The sequence below is a fragment of the Urocitellus parryii genome, chromosome 6 (genome assembly GCF_045843805.1).
Source record: "Urocitellus parryii isolate mUroPar1 chromosome 6, mUroPar1.hap1, whole genome shotgun sequence".
Classification (NCBI taxonomy): Eukaryota; Metazoa; Chordata; class Mammalia; order Rodentia; family Sciuridae; genus Urocitellus; species Urocitellus parryii.
The window spans coordinates 191,948,335-191,964,523 of NC_135536.1; the positions used below are offsets into that span (position 1 = coordinate 191,948,335).

At 43.3% G+C, this 16,189-nt stretch overlaps 1 protein-coding gene across 4 annotated transcripts in view; it reads left to right on the forward strand.

Annotated features, from left to right (window-relative positions):
* The window catches only part of Adnp (activity dependent neuroprotector homeobox), a 30,666-nt gene extending 17,768 nt beyond the window's left edge, over nucleotides 1–12,898 (forward strand). For 2 of the 4 annotated variants that reach the window (XM_026390940.2, XM_077799620.1), the window contains exons 2-4: nucleotides 3,379–3,491; nucleotides 5,253–5,345; nucleotides 7,446–12,897. In XM_026390940.2, coding sequence (XP_026246725.1) covers nucleotides 3,384–3,491; nucleotides 5,253–5,345; nucleotides 7,446–10,556 — 3,312 coding nt within the window. In that variant the 5' untranslated portion in view covers nucleotides 3,379–3,383 and the 3' untranslated portion in view covers nucleotides 10,557–12,897. Of the gene's footprint in view, nucleotides 1–3,378; nucleotides 3,492–5,252; nucleotides 5,346–7,445 lie in introns of all 4 variants that reach the window. The other 2 variants (XM_026390938.2, XM_026390941.2) reach the window with 2 other exon arrangements.
* Nucleotides 12,899–16,189: the final 3,291 nt, after the last annotated feature.

The following is a 16,189-nucleotide window of genomic DNA, read 5'->3' on the forward strand; positions in this document are numbered from 1 at the left end:
ATTGGCACTGTCATCTGTTGGATTTTCCTCCTTCAACCCTGAGTACAGACTGACTAGACCCAGAGCTTTTGGCAGAGTAGTTGTTTGCAATAGGTTTGTCAGTTAATGGCCTCTTTGGTGGGTTATTGATGTCGGCCTACCGAGAGATTATTTCCTTTGATCCAGTTCTCTTTACCTATATTTACCTGCTTGGTATTTAAACTAAAAAAAGTGCTTTTTGCTTTTGATATTTGGAGGGTGGAGGGAGGTTGGAATGTGGGTATTATTTATGTGGTTTTCATTTATCCATCACCTTAGGGCCTAGGTGAATCTCCAGCCATTGACTCTTGCTTTCTAAGAAAGCACCATGAGTAGAAGGTGGCCTGGATTAATACACTTTAATGTCTGGGACCTCATCTGTAGGTTTGGGTATAATTTGCCGAGATCCATAGGAAAGATTATGGTTAGTCCAGTCAAAAAAATGTATTCAAATCATTCTCAAAAAACAGTGGTTTTAATCTAGTTCATCAGATGGCAGATGCTTACCAGAAAGCTACTTTCAGTCATAAACACAACATTTGCATCTGATAACTGTTACTAGTAGGTTATTAATTTAGAATTTAGGAAGTGTTTTGACCCCTTCCATACCTCTCTTTGTTTTGGATTAATGAAATAGAACAAAGGCATTTTTGAGAATAACTACGTCTCCTGACAAACTCTACTTCTACTAGACCCAGTCACAAGTACGACTATTCAGTATTAAATGCCCCGTTTTCCCTCTTGATTACTCCCTCTCCTATGGCCGCTGCCCGGTGGTTCTCCCAAGACTTAGTTGGAACAAAGCTTAAGCAGAAATGATAACGTGCTTGCTCATATATCTGAAAAGCCTGGGGGCAGGGCCACTGAGGAGTGCTGTCCTTCAGGCATCTTTTCTCCCTCTGCCTTCTTCAGGTGGTGGCAGGTCCCCACTCTCCTTTAGCATCACTGTCATGTTTGGAGCATATGTTCCACTCTGTTTTTATCAGTGTCTAAGGAGACTTGTTGGTTATATACATTCTGCTCCAGTGGAGGGGGACCTCCTAAGCTGACAGCACATCTGTGTGGTGCAGGGTGATTTTAAGAGGAGACTGGCACAAGTGTCTGAACTCTGCTGCTTCAGGGCCTTCTGCATGCCTCTGGGACCGTTTCCAGCAGCAGTGCATCTTTAAAGGGGCAGGCTGTGTAGCATTTACCTCTCATCCCAACAAAGTGACTGGCAAAGTGTAGGTGCTCTGAAGATGAGTGAGTGTAGCTCCATTAAATGATCCTTTTTTTTTTTTTTTTTTTTTTTTTTTTGCCTTTTTTAATGCCATAAGATGAAAGAAAGCTCTTCTTGGGATTAGGATTGGGATAATAGTAAAAATGACCATCGTGATAACCAGGAAGGCTAAAGAGTGTATATTAGCCACCAAGGGAAAAATATACACCTATCCCTCTGAACTGCTGTCAAAAGTTCATCTCTAGGACAGAGACTGACATTATTGTAAGCCATCTTCCTTCCTAAGAGTAATGATTGTAAACATTTTGTTTTTCTTTACCTTCAAAAGTGAAGAAAGGGCCCTTGATCTCAAAGACAATTCCTTATTCTGATCCCAGCCCTCAGTCACTGAAGTATCTTAAGTTTCTAATTCAAAGGGGTTTGAGGCTTGTGGTAATTTAAACAAAAGTAAAATCATAACATTAATGAATCCTGAAACCAACAATTGATTTGAACTTAGATTTCTTAACAGTAATAGGATGAAAAAATGTAGGACCCTTGTTGTGTTTCACATGGCCCCTCATAATTCTGACATTGACTGGTAGAGTCAGGTGAGACTTGAGGAATGGTTTGTGTTGTGGTAGGCATAGAAAAGACTAAGACGTTTGCATGTAGCCCTTTGTGGGAGGAGGAGCTCCTGGCTGGAGGATAATGAGAAGGGAAGCGGCTTTGTTTATATTCCTCTACTGACATGGCAGAGAAAACAGGGACACCAAAGCCACTGGTTAAAGTTAGCTTGATAAGGCTGAGAAGTGGTTTCAATTAATGCTTTTCTCTTTGGGGTTCAGTTAAACTTTTAGTGCTGTATATAGGATATTTTCAGACTTCTAAGTGTTAGTAAGATATCCAAATTCAGAATTTCTGGGAGTTGTTTTGGTAGGTTCCACCCCTCCCTTCCATTTTTCATAGTTTAATGTTGATTTTTGGAGTAGACTAATAAATGAAGTAACATGATATTACAGTTGGATTAGTTGACTTGCAGTTTACAAATGGTAGTGGTATTATAGCCTAACAGCCTTTATTAATTAGAAGGCCAGATTTGCATATATTAAATTTGAATTTCTGGTGTCTTGGCATTTGTTTTTGCTGGTTTTGCTCTTAGAGCTATTTTATTCTGCAAAATTGCTTTGGATTTGGATTATTAAATTGATGACAAATTCTTGCCAGACTTTATGAAAGTTTTATGGTCACTTTGGAAAATATACACACTTTCAAGTGCCTAAATTTTACTAATTTTATTTTATTATTAAACACAAATCTTGGTTTTTAAGAAACTTGGGAAAATGGATCTAGATTTCTGATAAAATGAACTAGGACAAACAATTTCTCAATTCCCTTACATACAGGCTTTTGGTTTTCTCCAAAGGATGCCCTAAGTTAGCCTACAGCCCTCATCCTTTTCTTTCCCCATCTCAACATTCATTCAGTGGCCATAGTGAGTGCCTTTGTCCAGGTGTGTTGCCAGCTCAGGAGTGAGTCACACAGCTGTTGGTGTCTTTAGTTTGGGGAATACACAGAAACTACAGGACAGTTCCCAAACCACAAAAACCTTTTTTTTCATGACACAATTGTGTGGTAATCATGCTGAAATGCTGAGCACTTTCTATTTTCAGAGGTTCAACATCACAAGGAGAAAAGCACTCATACTTGATTTTAAAATAATTGGTTGGTATAATTTTCCTAATTCTCAACTTTAAGATCATCACTGGAATGGTTTTTTAAAGCCTAATCAGAGTTGTGCCAGAGTAGACTCAGAAGTCAATCTGTAGCATAAAATATCCTGTCAAAAAATAGAGAACATCTGCCAGGTGTGGTGGCGCACACCTATGATCCCAGCTACTTGGGAGGTTGAGGCAGGAGGAGCGTGAGTTCTGAGCCAGCCTGGGCAGCATTGCAAAGCCCCATCTCAAATTAAAAATAGGAAAAATAAGAGCTCTTATTTTTGCCTGCCTGCTTTAAGTATTCAAACAATACCAGATAAGGATATCTACTCACCTTTTTTGTGAGATGGAGCCAGGGTTTGGGAGTCTATCATCAGTGGATTAGTAAATATTACAAGTTGTACATGTTTTGACTTTGACTTAAATTTTTTTTTCCAATAGAAACTATGTTCCAACTTCCTGTCAACAATCTTGGCAGTTTAAGAAAAGCCCGGAAAACTGTGAAAAAAATACTTAGTGACATTGGGTTGGAATACTGTAAAGAACATATAGAAGTAAGTAGCATGCCGTTTTTTTAATTTTAACATGACTCCACTTCTGATCCATTACTTTGTGTCAATGGTCAGGATCGCTAAATGTTAGGTGTGATTCTGAATTCTAACCATAGCATTAGCTTCGCCAAAACTCTAAGCATAACTTGTTCCTTTGTCCCTAAAATGGGCTCTTTGATCTTTGCATCCTGAAGCAGACACAGCTGTCATGGAGGGCTGGAGCATGTCAGACAGTTGCACTATGTACTTTAAGATTGTCTATGAATTTAGTCCTCAAAACAAACACCACCTTTGGTAGAGGGGGAGCATAGGAATTCTTATCTACAGTTTGCAGTCTGAGGAGGGGAGCAGCTGAGGAAGGGGGCTGTAGACTCGAGCCTGTTCTCATTCTGATAGGCCTGAATGTTCTGGTGACCTTCTGATTGTTGAGGCATGGTTGTTTGGGTGCTTGTCGTCTCTTTCCTTAGGATTTGAGCATTTGTTGGCCCTTTTGACCCATCAGAGACTATTTTCTTCCCCTTGTTAACAGTTTGGCCTTTACAAACTGTTTTTCTAGCCTTTTTATTCTGTGAGCTTTATACAGCCCAGTGAGATACCAGTATAATGTCTCCTCCTTTTCCAGTTCTCATTGCTCCAAATCTTATGGTTAATTGGTCAGAAGCTCTGATTGAAAAGAAATGTTTCAAGCTGTTTTCCCCACTAACCTGTAAGTTTCACCTGGCCAGGGGCCATAACCACCTTGTTAGTCGGTTTATCCCCAGCACCTACACAGTGCTTGGCATACATGAGGTGCTTGGAACATGTTTGAATAAAATTGGGAGTATAAAAGCAATTCATTCACAGAACAAGTTTTCTTTTCCTGAATCCCACTAATAATACTCCAGGGGCATATTGTGGAGACTGAAGCTTCTCAAAAGTGGGCTTCTCTAGTTGTGTGGTCCCCAGTGTGGAAGTAGCCCCTCTTCAACCGCTCAAGTTCAGGTAGATCGACCCAGATAAAACAGTCCATTCAACTCTGCTCTCCGTGGGGTCATCTTCACAGAAATAAATAATGCAAATATTAAGGTACCTTTTCTATCCTATGTTTGATTTGTTCCTCCTGTTACTATATACATTATATACTCTGGAATTTGCATGTACTTGATTTTTCCACCCCAAACTGTGAACCATTTAGAAGCAAGGGGATTTTTATCCTAAGATTTTTTTATCTTGTGGGGGCGGGGGGTAGGGGTTGGGGGGATTTAGTTTTTTGACAGAAGACTACAAATGTAACATCACATTGCTTACTATCTTTGAATAGCTTTCTTTCCTCCTTTTTGGGTTTAAAAGTCCTGAGTTTTCTTCCTGATTGATCTCCCACTCCATCCCCCAAAATATCTTTTTTTCCCCCCACAGAACCAGAATATCGCACCTGCAGAGCTATTAGTGAACATTTGTTGGCCCTTTTGACCCATCAGAGACCCCCTCCAGTACTACCCTTGATGAGCCATGGTGCTCTACTGGTTTTGACATATGACTGGATTTTTTACTTAAATAGAACTTCCATCAGTTTCACTGGAAGCCTGGCTGACCACTAGGGGAATGTAGCTATAAAATGTTTAATGCCATACGCTTTTCTGTAAATCATAAGAGATTCCTGGTTTAAGTCTTGGGGTTGGTTTTCCTGTTGTGCTTCTCCCCAACCCTGGCTAAGAGGTAGGATTTACATGTAAATGTAAAGTTGATGCCACTATGTTCTTGTAAACTTCTTTCACTGTTTTCTAGGATTTTAAGCAGTTTGAACCTAATGACTTTTATTTGAAAAACACTACATGGGAAGATGTAGGACTGTGGGACCCTTCACTTACAAAAAACCAGGTAAGTGGCACAAAAGACTTCCCCAAATGGCAGTAATCCTTGGTACACCCCAGTTTTGGCTCTAGGCCTTTCACAGTCATGCAGTGTTGATGGATAATAACCTAACATGGAAGATGGCAAAACTGTGTATTTTCCTAAGTGGTAGAGAAAAGTAAGAACTTTTTGTCTTTTTGTCACTGGACTGAACTTCCAAGTGAAAGAACAAAAGAAGATTTTGTTTTTAAAAAGTTTGAAGGCCTGAGGTGTAGCAGACTGCCCTTTTACAAGTGCCTTGATACTTTTGTTTCTGAAATGTTTTCTCTATCAGTCTGTTTATCTTGTCTGTGTTGCCATCTTTATGTTTTCTAGAGAAGGAAGGTCATACTCTTCTATTAAGGTTTTCTTATTTGTCTGTTAGTGGCACCCAGTTTCTGAGAGGGTGGGGTAGGTGACTGTAGTGTGGCAGTGACACAGTGATATTTAACTTTTTGTAAATTGGCATTAAAAACAATAATTGTGGTGCCAACAATCACAGATAAATGAAAGAAATAAGAAAGAGGGAGTTATAGACGGTGTTTGTTTATCCATAGGAAAAAATGATTGTCAATTCAAATTAAAAGTTCTAACCCTGCACTAGTGATTGTTCATCTGGTGGAACATACTCAACAGGGAGTTCATCCTTTCAGACTCTAACACAGGTGTTTAGGTGGTTCTTTCTTACTCATATCCTAGGGAAAGGTATTAACCAGTAGTCTTCTCGTGGAGAGCTTTCTAGGTGGGCACGCCATACGTCAGCTTTATGAATCAGAGTTTCACAGACTAATTCTAGAGAAGAGTTGAGTCTTGAGGAAAACCAGAGAATCTCATTTTGGTTCAAGGTGGCCTCTGAAAAAAAGCAGGTTTCTAGGGAGAAACAACCTCTCCTTGAGCATGTTTCCCTGTCTCCATTTAGGAGCACTTAACTATATAAGTGTTAACTGTCATAATTCTGAAATAGTCATATGATATCAGAATTATATGATATAGTCATATCATCATTTGATATCAGTGTGATCCATATGCATTAATGCATAACATCAGGCAGCCTTCACAGTCTATAGGACATTTTTATTTAATTAATTTGAGTTAAAGCAGCTGTCACTTCGTTAACCCTTTTAAAGCTACTCCTACTTGAAAAAGAATAGCAAAACTTATAGAAAAAAGCTGACTTTACAAATCAGTAGCTTTTTTAATTAGCAGTGAAGTGTGAATACTATAGTATACTTTAAAAATGATATATCTTTATCTCTTAGAAAAGTCTGATTGCAGGGCTGGGTTGTGGCTCAGAGGTAGGGAGCTTGCCTACATGTGTGAGGCATTGGGTTAGATGATCCTCAGCACCACCTTTTAAAAAATAAATAAATAAAGATATTGTGTTCACCTACAACTAAAAATATTTTTTTGTAAATTGTCTTAATTGCATTAAATATTCTGAGCCCTGAATTTTACTATATCATAAATCTGAAGTCCCTAAAAGTTCCTGATTTACAAACTGAGGATGATTTCATGGTTTGTTTTGTTCATTTATTTGTTTGTTTATTTTGGTACTAAGAATTGAACCCTGAAGTACTTTATCACTGAGCTACATCCCTAGTCCTTTTTATTTTTTATTATGTTAAGGTAGGATCTCACTGAATTGGTTAAAACCTCACTAAATTGCTGAGGCTGGCCTTGAACTTGGAAATCCTCCAGCCTCAGCCTCCTGAGCCTCTGGGTCTGTAACCTCTGGGATTACATGTACCACTGCACTCAACTCATGATTATTGGTAACTGTAAAATGTTTATATTGAAGCCATTTGTCTTTGTTTTGTCAGAAACCAATAAATATGACTCTGGTCTTTTCTAAACAGTGAGGAAGAACTTGGTGTTGAGTTTTTTAATTTACACGTAGGGACACAAATTAAAATATCTGGTTTAAAATAGCTTTTTTATATGAGTATCTCTTTCATAAATTTATTCTGCAAGAGGAAATCAACCATGCTGAAATCGGTGCATTAAGAGTTGTTATTCTAAAAGTAGCAAGTTATCTTGTTTTTTGCCTACCTGAACTGGCATTCTGATTCCAGTTTCTGTTTTCTTTAGGACTATCGGACAAAACCTTTTTGCTGCAGTGCTTGTCCCTTTTCCTCAAAATTCTTTTCTGCCTACAAAAGTCATTTCCGGAATGTTCATAGTGAAGACTTTGAAAATAGAATTCTCCTTAATTGCCCCTACTGTACCTTCAATGCAGACAAAAAGACTTTGGAAACACACATTAAAATTTTTCATGCTCCAAACGCCAGCGCACCAAGTAGCAGCCTCAGCACTTTCAAAGATAAAAACAAAAACGATGGCCTTAAACCTAAGCAGGCTGACAGTGTAGAGCAAGCTGTTTATTACTGTAAGAAGTGCACTTACCGAGATCCTCTTTATGAAATAGTTAGGAAGCACATTTACAGGGAACATTTTCAGCATGTGGCAGCACCGTACATAGCAAAGGCAGGAGAAAAGTCTCTCAATGGTGCAGTCCCCTTAGGCTCAAGTGCCCGGGAAGAGTGTAGTATTCACTGCAAGCGATGCCTTTTTATGCCAAAGTCCTATGAAGCTTTGGTACAACATGTCATCGAAGACCACGAACGCATAGGCTATCAGGTCACTGCCATGATCGGACACACAAATGTGGTGGTTCCCCGATCCAAACCCTTGATGCTAATTGCTCCCAAACCTCAAGAGAAAAAGGGCATGGGACTCCCACCAAGAATTGGTGCCCTTGCTTCTGGAAATGTCCGGTCTTTACCATCACAGCAGATGGTGAATCGACTGTCAATACCAAAGCCTAACTTAAATTCCACAGGAGTCAACATGATGTCCAATGTTCACCTGCAGCAGAATAACTATGGAGTCAAGTCTGTAGGCCAGGGCTACGGCGTTGGTCAATCAATGAGACTGGGTCTAGGTGGCAATGCACCAGTTTCCATCCCTCAGCAGTCTCAGTCTGTGAAACAGTTACTCCCAAGTGGAAATGGAAGATCTTATGGCCTTGGGACAGAGCAGAGGTCCCAGGCACCAGCAAGATACTCCCTACAGGCCGCTAATGCCTCTTCTCTCTCATCAGGCCAGTTAAAGTCTCCTTCCCTCTCCCAGTCCCAGGCCTCCAGAGTATTAGGTCAGTCCAGTTCCAAACCTCCTGCAGCTGCCACAGGTCCCCCCCCGGCCAATACTTCTGCAACTCAAAAGTGGAAAATTTGTACAATCTGTAATGAGCTTTTTCCTGAAAATGTCTATAGTGTGCACTTCGAAAAAGAACATAAAGCTGAGAAAGTCCCAGCAGTGGCCAACTACATTATGAAGATACACAATTTTACTAGCAAATGCCTCTACTGTAATCGCTATTTGCCCACAGACACCTTGCTCAACCATATGTTAATTCATGGTCTATCTTGTCCATACTGCCGGTCAACTTTCAATGATGTGGAAAAGATGGCTGCACACATGCGAATGGTTCACATAGACGAAGAGATGGGACCTAAAACGGATTCTACTTTGAGTTTTGATTTGACATTGCAGCAAGGAAGTCACACTAACATCCATCTCCTGGTAACCACCTATAACCTAAGGGATGCCCCCGCTGAATCTGTTGCTTACCATGCCCAGAATAACCCTCCAGTTCCTCCAAAGCCACAACCAAAAGTTCAGGAAAAGGCAGATATCCCTGTCAAAAGTTCACCTCAAGCTGCAGTGCCCTATAAGAAAGATGTTGGAAAAACCCTTTGCCCTCTTTGCTTTTCAATCCTGAAAGGACCCATATCTGATGCACTTGCACATCATTTACGAGAGAGGCACCAGGTTATTCAGACGGTTCATCCAGTGGAGAAAAAGCTCACCTACAAATGCATCCACTGCCTGGGTGTGTATACCAGCAACATGACCGCCTCAACTATCACTCTACATCTGGTGCACTGCAGGGGTGTCGGAAAGACCCAGAACGGCCAGGATAAGACGAACGCACCCTCTCGGCTTAATCAGTCTCCAGGCCTGGCACCTGTGAAGCGCACCTATGAGCAAATGGAGTTTCCCTTGCTGAAAAAACGAAAGTTGGATGATGACAGTGATTCACCCGGCTGCTTTGAAGAGAAGCCTGAAGAGCCTGTCGTTTTAGCTTTAGACCCCAAGGGTCACGAAGATGATTCCTATGAAGCCAGAAAAAGCTTTCTAACAAAGTATTTCAACAAACAGCCCTATCCCACCAGGAGAGAAATTGAGAAGTTGGCAGCCAGCTTGTGGTTGTGGAAGAGCGACATTGCGTCCCATTTTAGTAACAAACGGAAGAAGTGTGTTCGTGATTGTGAAAAGTACAAGCCTGGGGTGTTGCTTGGATTTAACATGAAAGAATTAAATAAAGTCAAACATGAGATGGATTTTGACGCGGAATGGCTGTTTGAAAATCATGATGAGAAGGATTCCAGAGTCAATGTTAGTAAGACTGTTGACAAAAAGCTTAACCTTGGGAAGGAGGATGACAGTTCCTCAGATAGTTTTGAAAATTTAGAAGAAGACTCCAATAGAAGTGGCAGCCCTTTTGATCCTGTGTTTGAAGTTGAGCCTAAAATCCCTAATGATAACCCAGAGGAGCATGTACCGAAGATAATTCCTGAGGATGCTTTAGAATCTGATGAGAAGCTAGACCAAAAAGAGGAGGATGGTTCAAAATATGAAACTGTTCATTTGACTGAGGAGCCAGCCAAACTCATGCAGGACGCCTCTGACAGCGAGGTTGACCAAGACGACGTGGTTGAGTGGAAGGACGGGGCCTCGCCCTCTGAGAGTGGGCCTGGCTCCCAACAGTTGTCGGACTTTGAGGATAACACTTGTGAGGTGAAACCAGGAACCTGGTCTGATGAATCTTCCCAGAGTGAAGATGCCAGGAGCAGTAAGCCAGCTGCCAAAAAAAAGGCTCCCGTGCAAGGTGACAGAGAGCAGTTGAAGTGGAAGAATAGTTCCTATGGAAAAGTGGAAGGGTTTTGGTCCAAGGACCAGTCACAGTGGAAGAACACACCAGAGAACAGTGAGCGCTTACCTAACCCCCAAATTGAGTGGCAGAATAGCACAATTGACAGTGAGGATGGGGAGCAGTTTGACAACATGACTGATGGAGTAGCTGAGCCAATGCACGGCAGCTTAACCGGAGTTAAACTGAGCAGCCAGCAGGCGTGAGCGCCTGGGAGGCCACATTGGGGACACGCTGCAGCGGCAGGAACTCTCTTTCAGTCTGACTGCAAAGCTCTTTAACTGGTACTGCTTTGGGAGGACTGGTCAGAAGGCTGTGGGGACACATGGCCACTGCAGTCCCACTGGTCGTTTCTAAGTCTATGGCACGTTTGGCTGATCTCGGCTTCGGAACCTTCTCTGACAGACACGGTAATGTGAAAAACCCTAAGCTGGTGGCTCACGAACGCACACGAGGAAAAGCAGAGGTTTCTTTTATCTGCCTTTCAATATTCCTTTCCCTCTGTACAATGTTTGGTTGGATGTCCTTGAGAAGCGTTACCTGATTCACATGGTCGTGTAGGGCCAACATACAAGCTACCAGTCTCATGTGTACAGTAGACTTGGGGAAATTGGATTTTTTTTTTTTTTCATGTATTCATTCTGAATAGTTGAAATGTATATTTGTACAGTCTTTTAGACCTATTCAAGTGATGCTTATGATATTGTTATTGTGTGCCCCATCATAGATTTGTTTCTTTTTTTTAGTGTTGCCCTTGCTGTGTAATAAATGCTATATCTAGTTTACCTAGCAAAAGCTTGAACCTGCGCTAGTATGGACCTTTGGACAGACTTAGTTTTTGCACATAACCTTGTACAATCTTGCAACAGAGGCCAGCCACGTAAGATATATATCTGGACTCTCTTGTATTATAGAATTTTTCTTGTTCTGAATATCCTTGACATTACAGCTGTCAAAAACAAAAACTGGTATTTCAGATCTGTTTCTGAAACCTTTTAAGCTAAAAATCACATCAAGAATTGACTTTGCAGCTACTAATTTTGACACCTTTTAGATCTGTATAAAAGTGTGTTGTGTTACAGCAGCAGACCAATGAGTGCTGCCTTTTGGATATTTAGTTTATCTTTAGTTAAGCACCACCCTGGTGCGTTCATTTATACCATCTAATATATGACACACTGTTGTAGTATGTATAATTTTGTGATCTTTTTTTTCCCTTTGTATTCATTTTAAGCATCTAAATAAATTGCTGTATTGTGCTTAATGTAAATATTTGCTTTATTACCACAACAGACCTGTGTGTCCATTATATATTGTGCCATTTGATGCTATGGCACTCTTTCATCAGAGACAGAAGCCACATTCACCAGGGAAACTTGTGGAAAACTGAGATCTGCCATTTACACAGAGAATGCTTTCTCTCAAGGCACTTGTTACAGATTATTTTGGTTTTGTGTTTTTAGCTGTAAAAGTATAAACACCTGTTAGTTCTTCAGTTCCCCTTTTGTTAAGGGACAAAGCCTGTGCTCACACACACACACACATACACACACATATATGAATGTCACAAAAGGATGTAAGCAAAAATTGGCATTAATCTGCAAGCAGAATCTTAATGCCCAATTAGTTTTTTCTTCTAAACGAATGAAGTGTTACTTTTCACTTCATCATGGGAACAGTTGTGCTAAACAGGCCTTTGACTCTTAACAGGCTTTGGAGAGCCACATTCAGGGCCTTGAGGTGCAGAGAGCTGGTATGTTTGCTGTGCAGATTCTCCAGAGCAACTTGGGCTAAGAGCAGGACTAGTTCAGCATTTCCATCCTTGCAAAAACGATGGGATGCTCTAGTCCATATCGTGGCAAGTCGGTCACCCCTGGGGACATTGACTTAAAGAGGTCTAAAGTATGACTTCCATAACTTTCTAACACTCTCTCCCAAGAAGTATTCTTGTTGCCTGAGATGCTCCCTAAAGATTATTAATGCTTCTCAAAAACAATGCGGGCAGAAGTTTAAGAGTGAACTAAAGCATGTAGGGTTTGTGGGGCCAGCACGGAATTCCTAGATCTGTTTTACCGCCTATGTTAGAAAATTGTGTGCAGCCAACATTGAGGGCAGGGTAGCCCCAAAATTTAAGGTGCTTTAGATTACCAAGTCAGAAATAGCAGCTGAATTGAAGCCATCTCATGTTGATTTAAATCTGCCTGATTTAAACGTGGGAAGAACTGATACTGGGTGGGTGTCCTGCATGCAGAACTAGACACTTGATCAGTAGCATGGGTGTGAGTGGCCCAGGGTCTCTGCTGGTTGGACATTGAGCAGATGAGGCTGCCTCTTTGCTTTGGTGGTGGAAGGGGCTTCTGCCACTGAGAGAATGGTTTCAGCCACTTAAAAAGTTGAAAATAAACAGACTCCCAACTGGAATTGTTGCAGAAGCCCTAAAAGTTGTCTCAATAAAAGCCATTTAAAAGAATGTTGTTGCGGCTGTTTGTTTTTGGAATAATCTGGTAATCATTTAATTTTAAAACCACCTTGCAATTAGAATACCTGGAACTGTAGGCAGAACAATTCTGCAGATTTCTAATAAAGAAACCTAATTACTCATCCCAGAGAGCTTTGCTTTTTTGCACTTCAAATTTTCTTGTAGCAATGAGTCCCAGAGTCAGACTCAGGACTATGGTTTCCCTCCCTCTTCAGCACAAACCAGTTTATTTAAAATCCCATCTTTGGTTCTGTGTCATTGGGCCGGTATGGGGAGGAGTATATCCAACATCTTTGGGTCCCCTCTTAAGATCTGAGTAGAAATGGACTTGTCCCTCTAACTGCCTGTGATTGTGCCTATGTGATCCAAATGCCTGCCCATTTACTAAGGTGCCCATTTCAGAAATGGACCAAATAAAGGTCTGCTTTTCAAAACCCCTCTGTTAAAGACTGAAATGCCTCATCTAAAACACTTGACTAGTTGTCACCCACTGCTGCTGGCCAGGTGGTGGCTGCGGTGCTGAGGAGTCTTCCTATACTTACATCTCAAACTGCCAGCTCTGACCTCTCAGGATAGGGCCCAAGGTCATTTCCATGTGACTGTGCCTCTTAGCCTGCATGATGGAGAATCTATACCTAATGAAGTTAAATAGAACGCACTGTGTCAGCTTTATAAAGCAAAGTGAGGCACTGGGTTTTCTACCTGCTGTGCCCCGCGTTTCTTAACCACCCCGCGGCTCACCAAGATGGTAAGGGTTGGTTGCAAGATTGGCTCACCTAAATGTTGACATGGACATCTCACCCGGACAAATCTCTAAAAAGACCACAGGAAGGAAAAGTCTGCTCTCATTATCCTGAGGTGATATTTCCAACATGACAATCACCAACTGGTCACCAGGAGAGACCATTGCAGCCGATACCCTGGGCTCATCAAGCAGTCTGCTGGGAGTTTGGCTCAAAATCAAATCCAAACTTGTGGCACAGGACAGCCGCTTTGTGGTGATTGTCTGCATGCTGCTACTGCACCATCAGCCTGCTACAGCCTGAATACTGAGTACCCAGTGGGACTTGAAATCCCACGACTTCGGTGGGCTTGTGCTCAGAAGTCAATGTCTGAGATGAAAGTTGCATGTAGTCAAAATTACCACCTGAAAATCCTCAAGTCCTGCTTTCAAATGCCCTGTCCAAGACGAGGACCCAGCAGGAAGGTCCGTGGTCCGTGCCAGAACAGAGGCACTGAATGGAATCGGGCAGAATTCCCCACTGTTGTAGTTTCCTTGTGTGTTTGTGTTGTGTTCAGAATACAGTGTTCCTGTCCTTTCCCGCTCCAGGCCACCATCTGGCCTTAAGGCCTAAGGCCATGTAAACCTCGACTGTTTTTTTGCAATAAAAGTCTTGCTGTACCTTTAGTCTTGTTACTGTAAGTGACGTGAAATGGACCTCCTGACAGCAGACTGGAGCCCTTTTAAAGAAGACTGATAAAGCAGTTGGGAACAAACGGCTTTCCCAGTGTGCAGGCTGGGACCGCTGTGTGCGCCAGGCAGCGTCTGGGAGCAAGAAGAGGACAGCTGCGGACCTGCCTGGCGACGCTCTGTGGCAGGCGAAGCTGTGTTGGCGTCTCCAGGAGGAGAGCACCTGTTGCTGGGGAGGGCCTCTGAGCAAGGGCTGGACCACCACCTGCCTAGACCCACCAGAACCCATGTGTACTGAACACGTCTTCAGAACCTCGCAGCAGCCATGCCTGGGACTCGCTGGGCACTGGAACAGCCTGCCTTGCCCCAGCCCTCACAGAAGACGGCGACCCTGCAGAGGAATTAACCCCTCAGGGTTCAGGTGCTGACCTGAAGGCTTGGGGAAGGTGCCACCTGGTGCCGTCTGGGACCAGGATCCCCAAGGCCACAGCCAGCATTGTCATTTCTGCCACATCAGTTCAGCAGCTGCTCTGTCCCCGCTTTTTAAATGACGGAAACCCGCTACAGAAGAGGAGAGCCAGCACAGTTTGCCATTAATGAAGATAAAACTAAGGACAGTCTCAGCTGTAGGCTGAGACTTGCTGTTTGTTGAGGGAAACTCGGAGCTGGATCCTGGGCACAGCGCCACGTGAGACTCGTCAGCTGAATCAGCAGCTTGGTCTTGGTGTGCCTCTTGTCACCTCCCACATGCTGGGGGCACTGACCTGAGAGTTGAGAGACAGTTCCTAACCCAGCCTGGCCTCAGGCGCCAGGTGCTTTTCCAGGGACATCTGCTTTCTTTAGCAGAGGTTACCTGCTCGCTTCACCAGCTCCTTGGCCAGGCACAAGGCTGCTCTGACACCCAGCAGCTGAGATGGATCCCCTCAACCCAAACCAGAAACCAGTTCAAATCCAACTTCCTGCTGCACTCAAGAAGGCATGGGAGGGATGGTGAGGACAGGACACTTCTTAAAGGGAACCTGTGTCCCAGGTGAACCAGAGGGGAAGGGGGGCTGGTCCTGGGAAACCTCTCCACTGGTATCCCTGAAAATGGACCCAGCCCCAGCTGCAGCTTGAAGTCACCTCCCTCCAGAGGTCTGACATAATTGGTCTGGGGTGCTGCCCAGCTGATTCTAAAGCACAGGGCCACGTGACGGCACTGGCCCTGGTGCTTCTGTGTAGAACACATTGTTGGCTGTGCAAAGTAGCATCCCAACGTGTCCTGGATGCTCTGGCCTACCCCAAGAACTCCTGCCCCTGGAGGTCACTGCTACAGCAGCCGTGGGCTCCTGGGGACACCACCATGCTCCTGGGCCACTCTTCCACCTCTGCTCTTGGGCCCCTGACCTGGCTCCAGGAAGATGACTTCCTGTAAAATCCATAACAGAGAGTCTTCTAGAAGAATTGGCAAGATCCTCCCAGTGGGCAAGGTGAGACAGGCTTTGCTGGTTCGGTTCTTCAGAGGAACCGTGTGTTCATCCTGACAAATACATGTCCCCTACGTTTTCCCTAACTCCTCCCCCACAGGAAGCCACCAGTCTCACCCTGCACCAGAAGTCCCAGCAAACCTAGGAGACCCACAGACCCACTGCCTCCACCCATCAGTTGACAATTGCCCATCCAACTCTCAGTGCTTTCCCAGGGAGGTTCTGTGACAGCTGCCTGCAATCAGAACTCCCTGAGGTCCCCCAGCCCAGGATGCCTGCGTGCCTGACCAGGCCAAGGGCTGCTGCTGCAGATGGGTAGGGAGAGATCTGGAGCTGCGTAGGCCCACGAAACATGTCCAGGGGCCTGCGGAACCCTGTAACAGAATGGGGAAAGGTGTCTGCCCAGACGTAACCCCTTTCCAGGAGAGCTTTCTCAGGACTAGAGACAGGATCTTGGTCAGCTTTTATGCTCATCCACTGAGA